This window comes from Oncorhynchus kisutch, linkage group LG17 (genome assembly GCF_002021735.2).
Source record: "Oncorhynchus kisutch isolate 150728-3 linkage group LG17, Okis_V2, whole genome shotgun sequence".
Taxonomy (NCBI): Eukaryota; Metazoa; Chordata; class Actinopteri; order Salmoniformes; family Salmonidae; genus Oncorhynchus; species Oncorhynchus kisutch.
Window position 1 is genome coordinate 75,902,199 of NC_034190.2, and position 16,843 is coordinate 75,919,041.

The 16,843-nt window shown below is 41.7% G+C and overlaps 1 protein-coding gene across 2 annotated transcripts; it reads left to right on the plus strand.

Annotated features, from left to right (window-relative positions):
- The first annotated feature begins 1,452 nt into the window (after positions 1-1,452).
- LOC109908313 (myosin light polypeptide 6-like) lies at positions 1,453-15,815 on the plus strand. 2 transcript variants are annotated; one of them, XM_031794622.1, is made up of 6 exons: positions 1,453-1,895; positions 5,765-5,792; positions 7,702-7,845; positions 10,105-10,278; positions 11,750-11,827; positions 13,817-14,514. In XM_031794622.1, the coding sequence occupies exons 1-6, from the start codon at positions 1,713-1,715 to the stop codon at positions 13,843-13,845; spliced, it is 636 nt and encodes a 211-aa protein (XP_031650482.1). In that variant the 5' UTR covers positions 1,453-1,712; the 3' UTR covers positions 13,846-14,514. The 2 variants fall into 2 exon arrangements, with proteins under 2 accessions (XP_031650482.1, XP_020362526.1); XM_020506937.2 differs by lacking the exons at positions 1,453-1,895; positions 5,765-5,792 and adding exons at positions 4,901-5,047; positions 5,483-5,510 and having other exon boundaries at positions 13,817-15,815.
- The last annotated feature ends 1,028 nt before the right edge of the window (positions 15,816-16,843 follow it).

Below are 16,843 nucleotides of genomic sequence, written 5' to 3' on the forward strand. Positions count from 1 at the left end.
GGTTACATTGACTCTGTACCAGTACCCCCTGTATATAGCCTCGCTTATTATTTTACGGCTGCTGTTTACTTAACACTTATTTGTATGTTTTTTTCTTAAAACTTCTTAAAGCATTGTTGGTTAAATTCTTGTAAGTAAGCAAGCATTTCACTGTAAGGTCTACCTGTTGTGACAAATACAATTTGATTTGTTTTGATTTACAGTGAAATTGATGTGAGCTCTCAGAGATAAGCTCACTTCTGTGCAACAGATCACAATGTCATCATCACACTTTAATTAATTACTGGATTTGTTTAATTACTGGAAGGTTTAAGCCCCGATTAAGGTTACATTAGCCATAACTGTAAACTAATGATATATGATCTCTATGATCTATGCATTCATCTAAATACCTAACTCTTCTCTCCTATTTAACAGGGTCCATGATTGCTGCTTGAGCAATACTGACATGTAGTGGTATGTGCAGGTAACTGCATTGTGTGCAATGGGTCAAATGAAGAAGCAGATAAAGAGCCATTACATATCCTCACAATCGACAGGATTGCAGTCAACTTCATCTGCCATAGAAGCTACTTCCACATGCCATATAAAATACATTTTTTGTAAATTAACTTATATCAGAATCCTGTAAATACTTTTTGTCAAAATACATTAAATAAGAGTCACATCGAAAGTTAAATGTTCAATTTATATTACATTATTTGGTGGCCTGAACACCTTGCTGAACCCAAAATTATTGATTAGTACCATATTCATGTTTGAGAAATGATCTGCTTATCCTATGGAATAATACACAGCCAGTTTCAGGATGAATCATCGACACAGGGGTGAACTTGCACTTCCACTGAGCAATTTCACACAATGCCCTTTCCATAGAATACTGTACTGGAGAGAGAGAAAGAGAGAGCGAGAGAGACACACACACACAGGAACAGAGAAAGAGAAACACACAGGGAGACAGAGAGAGAAAGACCTCCGTTTCTTCGCATGGCATCGGTGTCACATTTTAGAATCACTACAGGAACGACAGGAAGGAAGCACGAGGGGGAAAAAACCTGGCTACGAAATAGAACATATATTGTTCAAGATTACAAAATAGAACATTCTGTTATTAGCTTTCTGGCTGTATCAAGTCTTATTTTATACGCAAATAGACACACACACACAACACACACAAATCCCTTAAAAATATAATTAGTGGCAGGTGTATTGGTGATAAAACATCTGCCACTTATGTGTATAATAACGTGTATAATAAACTTGAATACTGAGCTCACTTATACAAACAAGCATACTCACTGACTCCCCCACACATGCGCCTGTCTTTCTAACCCATATTAAAGCATGTGCTTGCAGTCATACAGCTTGGCTTTCTCTCTCTAGCTGCACCCCCCTCATCATTCTACTCTCCCTCTCATCTCCACTCCTACACCTCAGCTTCAGCCTCACTCACATGTTCTTCTCTTCAATACAACCAGGATATCTCCATATTCCTCTCTTTACATCGCTCTCTCTCTCTCTATAGCTCTCTTTCTCTCTCTGTCTCCATCTCTCTCGACTGTCTCCCTATCTCTATTGATCTCTCTCTCCCTCTCTCTCTCTTTTTCTCTCTCTCTCTCTGTGCATCCACTCTTCTCAGCATCCACATTAGTTACCACCAGAGTAAAAAATAGAGAGAGGAAGATAGATGAGCACTGTTCCGGACTCCAGCAATGGCCCCTAAAAGAGAACCGTCCATTAAGAAGTCTCCATCGCCTGTGGCCCAGCAGCCCAGACTGGGGCCTCCTTTCCCCTGCATGCCATCAACTAACCTTGCCCAGCCAAGGTCAGCTCCAGAGCAGAGACCCAGGATGCTGCGACCCTCTGACTCTCCATTTGACCCCAGCACCATGGAGGTGAGTGCCACAGCAGTGTGTGTGTGTGTGTGTGTGTATGTGCACAGCATTGTCAGGGCTAATGTGGGACGCAGGCTTAAAAATACAATGATGACTAATAAGGCTATAATAGGACGTACTAAAAATAGCCCAATGTTCCATCTTATAAAAGACTGAAATGTAGGCAGAGTGATAGTCTATACCTTGAAATGCAAACAATCAATCCATTTTGAAAATGTTTAATTTATTACTATTGTTTTGTCATAGGAAATGTTAAAGCTACAAAGCATCGCAAATTATGTTTCTCAATATCATGATGTGCTTACAAAACAGATGACACAAATCCTCTTTCAAATCCTCTTCCAATTGTTTAATCAGAGACTAATAGGAACCAAACTACCAGTATCATTGTGGGATAAAGATGAGTTGAAAACTAGAGCAGTGCTATAGAAGCTGTCTGTGACTGTCTGACCTCTGGGAGGGAATGCGCTCAGTTCTCTCCAGGAGAGATATAACCTTGACCCTTCCGCATTTTCATATGTACAGTACCAGTCAAGAATTTGGACACACCTACTAATTCAAGGGTTTTTCTTTATTTGTTACTATTTTTCTACATTGTAGAATATTTGCGAAGACATGAAAACTATGATATAACACATATGGAATCATGTAGTATGCAAAAAAAGTGTTCAACAAATCTAAATGTATTTTAGATTTGAGATTCTTCTAAGTAGCCTCCCTTTGCCTTGATGACAGCTTTGCACACTCTTGGCATTCTCTCAAATAGTTGCACCTGGAATGCTATTCCAACTGTCTTGAAGGAGTTCCCACATATGCTGAGCACTTATTGGCTGCTTTTCCTTCACTCTGCGGTCCAACTCATCCAAAACCATCTCAATTGGGTTGAGGTCAGGTGATTGTGGAGGCCAGGTCATCTGATGCAGCACTCCATCACTCACCTTCTTGGTCATATTGCCCTTACACACCCTGGAGGTGTTTTTTGGGTCATTGTCCTGATGAAAAACAAATGATAGTCCCACTGAGAGCAAACCAGATGGGATGGTGTATTCGTGCAGAATGCTGTCGTAGCCATGCTGGTTAAATGTGCCTTTAATTCTAAATACATCACAGTCAGTGTCACCAGCAAAGCACGGCCACACCATCACACCTCCTCCTCCATGCTTCACGGCGGGAACCATACATGCGGAGATCATCCGTTCACCTACTCTGCGTCTCACAAAGACACGGCGGTTGGAACCAAAAATATCAAATTTGGACTCATCAGACCAAAGGACAGATTTCCACCGGTCTAATGTCCATTGCTTGTGTTTCTTGGCCCAAGCAAGTCTCTTCTTCTTATTGGTGTCCTTTAGTAGTGGTTTCTTTGCAGCAAAATTTGACCATGAAGTCCTGATTCATGAAGTCTCCTCTGAACAGTTGATGTTGAGGTGTATCTGCTACTTGAACTCTGTGAAGCATTTATTTGGACTGCAATCTGAGGTGCAGTTAACTCTAATTAACTTATCCTCTGCAGCAGAGGTAACTCTGGGTCTTCCTTTCCTATGGCGGTCCTCATGAGAGTCAGTTTCATCATAGTGCTTGATGTTTGTTGCAACTGCACTTGAAGAAACTTTCAAAGTTCTTTAATTGTTCCGGATTGACTGACCTTCATGTCTTAAAGTAATGATTGACTGTTGTTTCTCTTTGCTTATTTGAGCTGTTCTTGCCGTAATTTGGACATGGTCTTTTACCAAATAGTGCTATCTTCTCTATACTATCCCTACCACATCACAACACAACTGATTAGCTCAAATGCATAAAGAAGGATAGAAACTCCACAAATTAACTTTTAACAAGGCACATCTGTTAATTGAAATGCATTCCAGGTGACTACCTCATGAAGCTGGTTGAGAGAATGCCAAGAGTGTGCAAAGCTGTCAATAAGGCAAAGGGTGACTACTTTGAAGAATCTCACATAAAAAAATATATTTAGATTTGTTTAACACTTTTTTTGGTTACAACATGATTCCATATGTGTTGTTTCATAGTTTGATTTCACTTTTATTCTACACTGTAGAACATATTTTTAAATAAAGAAAAACTCTGGAATTAGTAGTTGTGTCCAAACTTTGACTAGTACTGTACATCCTGAGAAGAAGATTATAAGAAGGGTTGGTTATAAATGTAAAATCACAGAGACAATCACACTTGGTAGGGCTATATTCAGTCACCCACATTAGCACTGTCACTCTGTTGTGAAACGTGCATAGCTTCGCTCTCATCAATGCTACTTATTTTGCAATAGAATTAGTCAGTGCTTGACTTGGACTGAAACAGGTGCCAGTGCTCATTTTGGGTGCCTGTGCTGTTTATTTTAAGGTGCAGGAGCTCCACTACTTTTCAGACAATTTTCAATTATAGGAACAGGAGTTCAAGCAGCAGAAAATGTGAGGTTTTGGTACTGAGCTCCGGTGAGATTCTGCCCAAGTCAATCACTGGAATTAGTGCTCTGCAGCATGTGTCTGTGTTGCTAGAGTTTATAAAAGGGTCAACAAACCCCTAGACTGTATACACCCCAAGACACTACGTCCTCATTGATCGGGGGAATTAGACAGGTTGTGGCCCACATACCTGGCTGACTAGGTATGCAGCTCAATGAGCTAATCGATGGACCTAAGGAATCCAACACCATTTTTGTCACCGACCAAAATGTAACACAACAGTAGTGTACCTAGGCCTATAACAGTTTCTAACAGTGTTACCATGGGCAGGCCACTCCAACGCTGCACTGTCCAAGGTTATGCGCACAGTGCAGATGCAGCACAGAGCTATGACGCGAAATTAACACTGCTGGGGCTGTGCTAGTGCTATGGTGCATTAATGACTGGGAACGCGGATAAATAAGAGGTCAAATCAATACGTCAGTGCTCTTCAGGACGGAAAGTGGGAGTGCTAGAAAGAGGAATTCCGAGTTGAATTACCGTTTCAAACTAAGTCGAAGATCGTTTGTTTCCGTGTTCCCAGTTGTCTTGAATGCACTGATGTCGGAAGTCAGAGATCTTCGAGTTCCTGAGTTCCCAATGGTTTTGAACGCGGCATTAGTTGATATTTCACTCCCCTCTGACCTGTCACATTCCTCCACCTCCCGACACACTCGAACATCTACAGATATGGTGGGTTCTTCAATAACCTTGATTAAATAGTTAGCTATCTAGCTAGCTACTCGAAATGGTATTCTTATTTCGGAATTGTTTGTCGAACTAGATAACAAGTTGTTAACTTTACTTGCTATGTAGCCAGTTTGATTGAGCAGAACCAGCAAGTTAGCGTTATCGTAGCTAGCCAAGGTTAGCTACTTGCCATTACTGTATAGTAATAACCCTAGCTCGTTGATATACCAGTAACTGTAATTACCCCTGTCTCCAACTGTCCCACAGATGTTAGTCTTTCTCTTACTGACTAGTAACTAGTTCCTAACTAGGTAAGAGTGTGATAGAAAGTTGTCTGTCAAGTTGGCTAACTTTAGTTAGCTGGGCTAACTAGCAACCACTGGTCCTTGCCCACAGGGTTGAGCAACATCATAGCTAATTTAATCTTTCTTTGAACAGTCTGACTTCTCAGAAGATCAAATCATGGGTGAGTTACAAACTAGTTCGCTAGATTAGCTAGCTAACTACGGTAGCTAGTTACTTTCCCAAAACTTTAACTATACCAACTCTTGCATGCTGCCATCCTCAACTCAGACAGATGCCACTTTGTTTCTTCCTTGCTCGTCTGACTCATCAGCTTTATGCCCTGTCTGTCATTCCTCTATTGTAGCAAAGTTGCCACTATTTCCTTTCTGTCCTCTGTTTTCTCAAACTCCATATGCAACTGATTGTTCTTTCCAGATTGAGTTTAACCTGGATCAAATACACGGTGAGTCATTGGTGAAGGACCCTAACATTTGGTCCTTAAATCTGGGCCCTTAATATAACAGTGTTGACAGGCATGTTGTTGGTCTGATACAGTTGCGGTAGGCACACCATGGATGTTAGCCTACAAGTACAGTGTCACTGCTATATTTCAAGACACTCAGTAAGTTTAGGCTGTTGTGTCATGTCTCTTTCCTGTTTGTTTTTCCCCCGGTCAATAGTTGGGAATAAAATCGCTATAAAATGACTTTCTATCCAAGTTTAGTAAGCTCAGGTCTAGTATGTGAGGTAGTAATCGGCTCCTCGTGTGTGTGTGTGTGTAGGTGCATATCTATAGACAGAGAATCCACCTTTTGCATACCATATACTAGTTAGTAGTGTGTTTGCATCAAACTGCATGCGTTCCCAGTTGTACCATTCCCATGTACCACAAACATTTCCATGCAATCTAAACTAGCTTGTCCCCTGGACTGTTACCTTTCCTTTTGTGGAGTTAGAAACAGACTAGTAGATTGGTCTTCTCTCTCCTCCCTGGCTTGTTTAATAATTGTTGGCATAATACAGCTCTCCCTCCACTACCTTTATATGGTGTTGGGAAATGGAACTCAGCGGGCCAGGAATGAAGAGGCTGGCACATTCCTGAGAACAGGAAAAAGTTCCACAACATACCAGTGTTGTCTGCCTCCTAGGGTCCTGAAGGGATATTCCATAGACCTGTCCTGAAGGGATATTCCATAGACCTGTCCTGAAGGGATATTCCATAGACCTGTCCTGAAGGGATATTCCATAGACCTGTCCTGAAGGGATATTCCATAGACCTGTCCTGAAGGGATATTCCATAGACCTGTCCTGAAGGGATATTCCATAGACCTGTCCTGAAGGGATATTCCATAGACCTGTCCTGAAGGGATATTCCATAGACCTGTCCTGAAGGGATATTCCATAGACCTGTCCTGAAGGGATATTCCATAGACCTGTCCTGAAGGGATATTCCATAGACCTGTCCTGAAGGGATATTCCATAGACCTGTCCTGAAGGGATATTCCATAGACCTGTCCTGAAGGGATATTCCATAGACCTGTCCTGAAGGGATATTCCATAGACCTGTCCTGAAGGGATATTCCATAGACCTGTCCTGAAGGGATATTCCATAGACCTGTCCTGAAGGGATATTCCATAGACCTGTCCTGAAGGGATATTCCATAGACCTGTCCTGAAGGGATATTCCATAGACCTGTCCTGAAGGGATATTCCATAGACCTGTCCTGAAGGGATATTCCATAGACCTGTCCTGAAGGGATATTCCATAGACCTGTCCTGAAGGGATATTCCATAGACCTGTCCTGAAGGGATATTCCATAGACCTGTCCTGAAGGGTTGCGGTCAATTCCATTTAAATTCAGTTCATTTGGGAAGTAGACTATATTTAAGTGTATATTTTCTTTTAATAGATTGGCATCTGAGGTTGCCCCCCCCAACCCATCTATGTCCCTGAACTCAATTAACCTTAACAATGGACCCAATTATCCTGGGTAGACACATTTACATTAATGTAAAGTGACATACCTGGTGAACAAAGGTGTGTGTGCTAGCTAACAAGTTATTTGAGCTAAAACTATGTGAAGTGATGCACATTAACAGTTGTTGGACTATAGGACAGATTTTCTTTTGTACCATTCACTCTATCTCCTACTTTATCAGCTTCCAACATGTTTGCTGTTTTTTCCCCCTCAGCCATTTTAACATCTTTTATACACTCATTTCTTTTCCTCTCCAATCCTCACCTCTCCCATTAGAGAAGATGATCCAATGACCCTCCATTGGCCTTCCTCCAATGAGCTTTGAGGGAGGTGAGGCATTGAGGAAAAGGGATGGTCAGACAGACACTCACCTGTCCCTTTCTCTCCCTCCAGAGTTTAAGGAGGCCTTCCTCCTCTTCGACAGAACCGGTGATGGAAAGATCAGCTACAGTCAGTGTGGTGATGTCATGAGGGCGTTGGGACAGAATCCTGTTAACTCTGAGGTCCTCAAGGTCCTGGGCAACCCCAAGGCTGAAGGTGAGATACAATTAGGCTTGGGAGGTATACTGTGTACTGTTGAAACAATTTATTTGAAGTTTTTCAGAACATTGAACTATTTGTAGCTACTTTTTAAGTAAATACCTGCAGTTAGGAGATAAAGCAGATTGCGTTCTCCATTTTCCCCCCCCCCCCCCCCCCCCATCACATAATTTTACATTCTGAAGCTTACCGTAGTTCCCCAGAACAGTTGAGCCAGTCACGCGTTTGTTAGTAAATAGCACAACGGGAGAAGTGAGTCCAGTTGTGTATTGACAAGGGTCGCTTTTATATTGAAAGTCCAGTGTGTTTTTTGGCTTCAATAGAGTGATCAGGGACGTGTAACTATAGTTTTCCTTCACAGAAGATGCATTACTGCAACACATTTGGCAGAAAATAGCTTCATTGTCATCGGATGACAACAAAGTGTAGTTCTATTCGGCTAGCAGCCACACACGTAAATGAGCTTACAGTGAAAAAGCAAGGTTTTTTTTTGTTGCAAGAACTATGCATTGCCATCATATTTCTAATGTTTACCTTAAGCTACAACTACATTTCTTATTGTTTTTGCTTAAAGTTCATCTTGCATTTTACTGGAGAAAAGTAGACTGGCTACACAGAGAAGTAGAATGCCCTTTGGTAAATTCTCATCGAGTGAAGAAGTGCAACTGAAGCACAAAATTTGTTTGATGCTGAACAGAAATTGCAATAAGCATTTTTATATCTGTGTTTGCAAAACACAGCAAGATATTTCTTATGAGTTCTCTTTTTTTCTGCTTGAAAAAGGAAGAATTCTGCGTTAAACCTAGGGGTCGTGTTAACTAACTTGTTATCTAAGTAAGTGGCTGAATTAATAAGGTGACAGGGCATCATTGTGTTAGCTTTCTGCCGTGTTTGAGAAGTCAAAGCCCTTTGGATGAGTTGTCTATACAGCTACCACTGCAGCTTGATTCCCTTGCATTTTTTTTCTCCTCTGTTCTGGCCTGTCTGCTCCTCCCCCTGTCTTCTCAGAGCAGACAAGCCCGTTGCCCTAGCGACTCCAGACTCCACCCAGACACAGCATGTACACATGCTGCTCCAGAGCCAGTACTGTTCTTCCTTTAGACAAGCATGTGTCAAAACTTTGTTCATTTGCACAATGTCTCTCGTTCACATTCGCTTGTAAATGTCCAGAATCACCAAACATGACATTCGGTAGCTCCTACCTATATATATGTATAACTTTATGAGCTGGATTGCCTAGTGGTTGGGCCAGTAACCGAAATGTTGCTGGATCGAATCCCCGAGCTGACCAGGTAAAAATCTGTTCCCCGGTAGGCCGTCATTGTAAATAAGAATTTGTTCTTGACTCACTTGCCTAGTTAAATAAAGGTAAAATTTAAAAAATATATTTAAAAAATGTAATCGTATAGCTTCCGTCCCCCTCCTCGCCCCTACCTGGGCTCGAACCAGGGACCCTCTGCACACATCAACTGACACCCACAAAACATCATTACCCATCGCTCCACAAAAGCCCCGGCCCTTGCGGAGCAAGGGGAAACGACTACTTCAAGGTCTCGGAGCCGAGTGTCGTCACCAATTGAAATGTTATTAGTGCGCACCCCGCAAACTAGCTAGCCATTTCACATCTGTTAGACTTGCAGTCAGCATGCCAATTGCACACTCCCTCAAAATTTGAGACAGCTGTAGTCTTTTATTGTCCCCAGAACAAGGTGTAATGATCATGCTGTTTAATCAGCTTCTTAAGCCATTCACCTGACAAGTGTGGCATATCATCTTGGCAAAGGAGAAATGCTCACTAACAGGGATGTAAAGCAATTGGAGCACAAGCTTTTTGTGCATATGGAACATTTCTGTCATTTTTATTTCAAGCTCATGAAACATCGGACTACAACTTTTTACATGTTGCGGTTATATTTTTGTTAAGTATATTTTATTCTGTGTCCTACTGATTGCACCGATGCATCCCTGAGAATCTCAAATCATATCATTAGCTTTTACAAGAATGAGAAACAGGAAGTGTTTTAGGTTGTGCTCTCTAAGATGTCTACATGAGTGAGTTTGTACAGCCAACCTTTACTGACCCCTATATGTCTCTACCAGAACTTGTTTGGATTTGGGTTCTTCCCATTTTCACAAGCAAGGGCCTTATCAGGTGCACTGACCACCTTTTGTCCAGCGACGACTCATGGGTTAAAAGGGTTGAGAGGTGTATACATATCATCAATTCATCCATTTCCTCCATTTAAATTTTTTCAGAGATGAACCACAAGATGCTCGACTTTGAGCAGTTCCTTCCTATGCTGCAGGCCATCGCTAAGAATAAGGACCAGGGCTCCTTTGAGGATTTTGTTGAGGGACTGCGTGTCTTCGATAAGGAGGGCAACGGAACTGTAATGGGGGCAGAGCTACGGCACGTCCTCACCACACTAGGTTAGTTACATTCTTTTACTCTTTCAGATCTGAGAGAGATCTTTTTACAATGTGTGTTTTTATCCACAAGATTTAAATCACTGATCAAAATAATCTAATTTGGAAGTTGACTCAAAATTATTGCTGAAATATACTGCAAGGTTGATTCCTCTGATGAATCGATTCAGTTTATCACAACACATATGTAACATGATCCAGACATTTTCTGGTAAAAGGTTATTTTCAAACTGAACACATTGTCTTCTGTAGCTCTGTTGTCAGAGCATGGCTCTTACAATGCCAGGATAGTGGGTTTGATTCCCTGCACCACCCATACGTAAAAAATATAAGCGCTCATGACTGCAAGTCCCTTTGGATAAAATCTGCTGCTTAATGTCATATTCCCTATATATACACAAAAGTATGTGGACACCCCTTCAAATTAGTAGACTTGGCTATTTCAGCCATACCTGTTGCTGACAGGTGTATAACACCAGGCACACAGCCATGCAATCGCCATTGGCAGTGGAAGGGTCTTACTGTAGAGCTCAGTTGACATTCAACGTGGCACCGTCATAGGATGCCACCTTTCCAACTCAAATTTCTGCCCTGCATGAACTGCCACGGTCAACTGTAAGTGCTGTTATTTTGAAGCGAAAACGTTTAGGAGCAACAACGGCTCAGCCGCGAAGTGGTAGGCCACACAAGCTCACAGAACGGGATTGCTGAAGCACATGGTGCGTAAAAATTCTCTGTCCTCGGTTGCAACACTCTCTACCCAGTTCCAAACTGCCTCTGGAAGCAACGTCAGCACAATAACTGTTCGTCGAGAGCTTCATGAAATGGGTTTCCATGGCCAAGCAGCCGCATAGAAGCTTAAGATCACTATGTGCAATGCCAAGCGTTGGCTGGAGTGGTGTAAAGCTCACCGCCATTGGAATCTGGATCAGTGGAAACTGGTTCTCTGGAGTGATGAATCAATCTTCACCATCTGGCAGTCCGACAGACAAATTCTTGTTTGGCGGATGCCAGGAAACCGCTACCTGCCCCAATGCATGTTGCCAACTGAAGTTTGTTGGAGGAATATAATGGTCTGGGACAGTTTTTCATGGTTTCGGCAAGGCCCCTTACCGCTACAGCATACAATGACATTCTAGACAATTCTGTGCTTCCAACTTTGTGGGAACAGCTTAGTTGACTGGCCAGCACGGAGCCCAGACCTCAACCCCATCAAACACCTTTGGGATGAATTGGAACGCTGACTGCGAGCCAGGCCTAATTGCCCAACATCAGTGCCCGACCTGACTAATGCTCTTGTGGCTGAATGGAAGCAAGTCCTATCAGCAATGTTCCAACATCTAGTAGAAAGCCTTCCAGAAGAGTGGAGGCAGCAAAGGGGCGACCAACTCAACTAATGCACGTGATTTTGGAATGAGATGTTTGTCGAGCAGTAGTTTATATTTTCCCTGCTTTTTATAACTCTGTCTTTCAGGGGAGAAGATGACGGAGGAGGAGGTAGAGACACTTCTTACTGGGCACGAGGACGCTAATGGCTGTATCAACTATGAAGGTGAGGGAAAGAGTAAAAACAGAATGATGGACGGAGATAGGAGACAACAGGATGAGCTATAACTGGACTAGGTGTGATGTAATGATCCCACCACCCTAAACCCTTACACCACCACCACTACACCTCTTCAGTAAGTAACACCTAAGTGCAACCCAGGGAGCTCATCTGGTTATGGACCGCTGCCCTTGCATGACAGTGCATGTTTTCTTGCTGTGTGTGGATAGGTAATGTAGAGCACTATAGAAGCTGTCAGGGGGAGCTTGCTGGGCTACAGTGTGTACCAGAATGAAGATGCAAACATAGTTGTTTTAGAGCCTGCTTAAATGCACACCTATTGAAATGTCTGCATTAACGGTTGAGTAGTCAAATACTGGTATTGTGTACTGATGAAACGGTCAGCTGAAGACCTGGACTGAGGTGGTGCTAGTACTATAATACAACACAATGTCTTGTTGGGTGATCGGACCAGAATGTCAATTCAAAGATTTTGTAACATGCTGTGTAACTTTCTCCACAGCCTTTATTGGTCACATCAGGCTGAGAGCCGGTACGGGTCAGGCTGCAGAGGGTATAACAGTGCTCTACCTAGGCTAAACTACCCGCTAGAACATAGAACGCACTAGCTCTTAGAAGACAGTAACCCAACATCTCTGGGTGTAAATTGTTAGTCACAGCTCGTCCTTGCATTACTGTACCACACATTGTCTATTAATCAAAGTAAGAATTTGTCTCCTGATCTAGGGTCCCTTTTGGTAGTATCAAGCTGTTCAAGTTTTTTTGCCAAATATAAAAGCTCTTGCAGTGGGAAAGCCTGGTGAGAGTGATGTTGTGTGGTCTGAACTGGAGGTTTTGACTCATGGTGGACTGAGACTCTGCCCCAGGGCAGCCCTTCTGTCTACAGAACTAGAGGGTCTCAAGTGTGTCCTTGATTCCTCGCGTCCGCTCACCTTGGACCTTCTCTTCCAATGTGTTTTGAGGAGACTGGAATCAAGGAAATACAATTGAGATTCCCTCTTTTAGAGGGATAGTTTGTACAGTTGAAGTCAGAAGTTTATATACACCTCAGCCAAATACATTTAAACCCTGTTTTTCACAATTCCTGACATTTCATTCTAGTAAAAATGTCCTGTCTTAGGTCAGTTAGGATCCACCACTTTATTTTAAGAATGTGAAATGTCAGAATAGTAGAGAATGATATATTTCAGCTTTAATTTATTTCATCACAAGTTTACATGCACTCAATTAGTATTTGGTAGGATTGTCTTTAAGTTGTTTAACTTGAGTGAAATGTTTTGGGTAGCCTTCCACAAGCTTCCCACAATGAGTTGGGTGAATTTTGGCCCATTCCTCCTGACAGAGCTGGTGTAACAGAGTTAGGTTTGTTCAGTTCTGCCCACATATTTTCTATGTGATTGAGGTCAGGGCTCCAATAACTTGACTTTGTTTTGTTAATTTGTTTGTTAACAAGAAATTAGTGGAGTGGTTGAAAAATGAGTTTTTTAATGACTCCAACCTAAGTGTATTTAAACTTCTGACTTCATCTGTACATGCTGAGCAAGAGTTTGTTTTTCTTGGTGTTTAGAGCTTGCTAGATAATGCTAATGTAATTTAACCACCTTTGCGGGACCAAAATAGGCCTTGGTTTGCCGTGGAGTTTTTATGTGGAAGCCCCACTTCATACTTTACACATTATGTAGATACATCATTTTATAATTTTGCTAATTTGGACCATGTTTCCCATAGTAGACCAGTCACTCCTGTTAACCACAGAGTTACAATGAAGTTGTAGCTAAAATCTCCCTGTACTTTAGCGCCCCATCTGTCTACCCCCTGATCTGTATCTTGCCTGACAACTCATCCAGAATTTAATTAACCTGCTCTATCGATCGCTCCACACATTGTCTGAAACGGTCATCCTGGAAGTTGTCTGTGCTGATGTGAAAATAAGGGCTGTCATCTCGGTCTCATCTCTTTCTCTCTCCGTCACAGAACTCGTCCGGATGGTCATGAGCGGTTGAAGATTAAGAAGAAACATTCCTTCCTTTCCTTTGTTAGTTTATTTCTGTTACATATTCAACTAGCTTCCATCCCTCTCCGCCTGCCTGCTCCCTTTATCGTATTATGTCCTTTACAGTCTCACGTTCAGACCATGATGCCCCCAGCTATGTTAATGGCCTGGGCTCTTTCAATTAAGAATAAGACCAACTTGCATGTAACTAGACGCTTGTGTGCTGCTGGCGTGAACTGCAATAACATTCCCAGATACAAACAATTCAATCTGGTTCCAGATCTGTTTGATGTCTTGGGACCAGGCTACTTAATACCTACACTTGGACAATGATTATTGTGATACAATACATGGCTTAGCTGAGTTGTGGTGGGTGACCAATTACCTATTATTGTTAGCCTGGGTCCCAGACCTGTATGTGCTGTCTTGCCAACTCTGTCATTGGCATGACATTGACAGCAATGTAGTTGGCAAGATGGCACAAAGTGATCTGAGACCAGGCTAGTGAAGTCTTGCTTTGGCTGGGAATGTCTCCCTTCCTATTACTATGCAGTTTGTTAGCCAATATGTATATGAAGCCATACAATCATGCTGCTGTACAAATGCAATGTTCAGTTGATTTTTGTTTTATTCTCCCTTTATTGTTGCAGCATTCAAATAAAATATTTTTGAAAACGGAGCAGTTTTTTTTTCTAACAAACTTAACTTCTAAAAGAACATGATTTGACTGGGTGAACTTAATCAGCTATGGAGATTTGTGGTCAAATCATTTTACTTCCACAAATATCTGTTTTAAAAGATTGTCACTGAACTAGTGTTTTGTGTTCAGAAATGTGTTGCATTATATTAGGTGGACACGAGGGCAGTGATGTCTATTTTGGCAAAAAGACAGTTGGCACACCATGGCAACTTGTACTGTGTTTAATTAATGATGGAGTAACCATACCAAAACTCCTTTTATTGACCAATTCTAAGTCTGCTTTTGATTGAATAGTGGCTTAATGACTTCATTGTAGATGAAAGCATGCTCTAACTCAGTGGGACTGCTGTTCACTTCATGTAACACTTTTCTATAGTTACACAGTTGTCTTATGACCAGTGTTAGAATAATTCTAACACTAAGAGATTTCATGTATTTTAGAACCTCTTCAACCTTTCTTGGCACTGATTCTTATATTCAACTTGTACAGTCTGTAATTGGCAGTCTGTGTGTGTGATCCTGTATGACAGTGTTCTAGACTGGAACATGGAACTGCCCAGTAGAATCCTGTATGTTATGTTGCTCAGTGGGCCGAGACAGATTCCACTCCACGCTTCCTGACCTTTTCCTAATTCCCCTCACAACCAGTCACTTCTTACACTCATTAGGTACCACCAGAGCTATCGGAGTACGTGTGTGTAAGGTATCATACCCAAGTGGTGAATAGGTCCTCTAATTACTGAGTGTGTGTTTACGTGTTTGTGCTGGTTGGAAGTGAAGTGTATTGATTATTTGAATCCTGCTATTTGTGTGTGTGTGTGTATCCTCTGCATTCGACAGGGGAATCTCTAATGGCCTCAGTGCAACCTGCCTCATACCCTCCACCAATTAACTTTACACTGGAATCTGTCAGGACTACTGAAGAGACCAAGCAAGGAGGCTGGGCACACAGTCTCACACACACGTGATCTTGGATAAGCACACATTCAGATTTCTTGACATTGTGACGCTACAAATTCAAGATTTCAATGAAATTATAACATTTAGACACTAACAATTAAAGTTTGTAAATTCTCCATACATATAATCAATGTAAATGGTCATTCCCATTCATTATGATGCTTAGATATTGGTTTAAAGTGACAGAATGATGCATGGGGCTGACTTGATACAATTCCAGTTCAATAAACTGCTTATAATGGTGTACATTTCAACTCTTAACTAATCACGTTTTTGACATTGACTTGTTATTCAAACCGAAATAAAGATCACTTCTGAGATAATGTATTGGCATGCTGTTTGTTTTGATGACCCATGTTTCTAAAGGATCTCCATCCAACAATGTCAACAAGTGACTAGTAACCACCATTAGGTTACAGTTTATGGCTATTTAGTGCGGTCAGGAAAGCTATTGCCACATTTTGAAATGTACATATCTTATTTTTTAGAGCTAGGTGTATGATCTACGACTCAGATCAATATATTCTTACCTTGTAAGGCAGTGTCTTAACTAGACATATTGTAAATCCATGGAGGAACAGTCGGTTTGAAGCAGTGGCCAACCGGTATGGGTTAGGTTTGAACCGTCTGCCTCTAGGTCCACAATCACAGGCCACATCTGAATCTCAAATGACACCCTGTTCTCTATATAGTGCCCTACTTTTGACCAGAGCCAAAACTAGTCCACTATATAGGGCCATTTGGGGCACACATCATATTCTCAATTTGACACAATTAGCTAGTCACTCCAAATGAATTGAACAAGGAAGGTTCTCTCGGTGGTGGGTGTGTGCACACATACTGTATAGACACTGAGTGTACAAAACATTAGGAACACCTGCTCTCATATTTTTTAAATGTTATTAGGAAGGTGTTTCTAATGTTTTGTACACTCAAGGTATGTTATTTATCCTGTTAAAACAGTAGAAGGCAGAGCATTCCATCCTGTAGCTAGAGAATGTCTTCCCAATGATGTACAAAACATTTAAGTGAAAGAAAAGTTGTCTTAGTTCCAAAAGCTAATTCCACAGGCTTTAGCTCAGTGGGCTAACATGATATTGCATCACACAATAACATGTTTGTCACTCTCAGAATGTTGAATGGGTAGGAATGAGGATTGTGGTTGTACTGTAGGTACAGTTCACAATGTAAGTAGAAGAGACTTGTGATATGTACCAGAGTTAAAGTGTAACTGCACCTATAATGTACATCTTCTGATATCCTTTCTTGCACACACTCTGACATGCCAACACACAGGAGGGGTTAAGAAATGCACTTGGTCATGATTGGCTCAAAAACACTCAACTCT

Coding starts and splice junctions, on each gene's coding strand:
- LOC109908313 (XM_031794622.1), top strand. CDS start 1,713: ATGGCCCCTAAAAGAGAACCGTCCATTAAGAAGTCTCCATCGCCTGTG. Junction 5,793..7,701: donor TAACCTGGATCAAATACACG/GTGAGTCATTGG, acceptor CTCTCCCTCCAG/AGTTTAAGGAGGCCTTCCTC. Junction 7,846..10,104: donor GGGCAACCCCAAGGCTGAAG/GTGAGATACAAT, acceptor AAATTTTTTCAG/AGATGAACCACAAGATGCTC.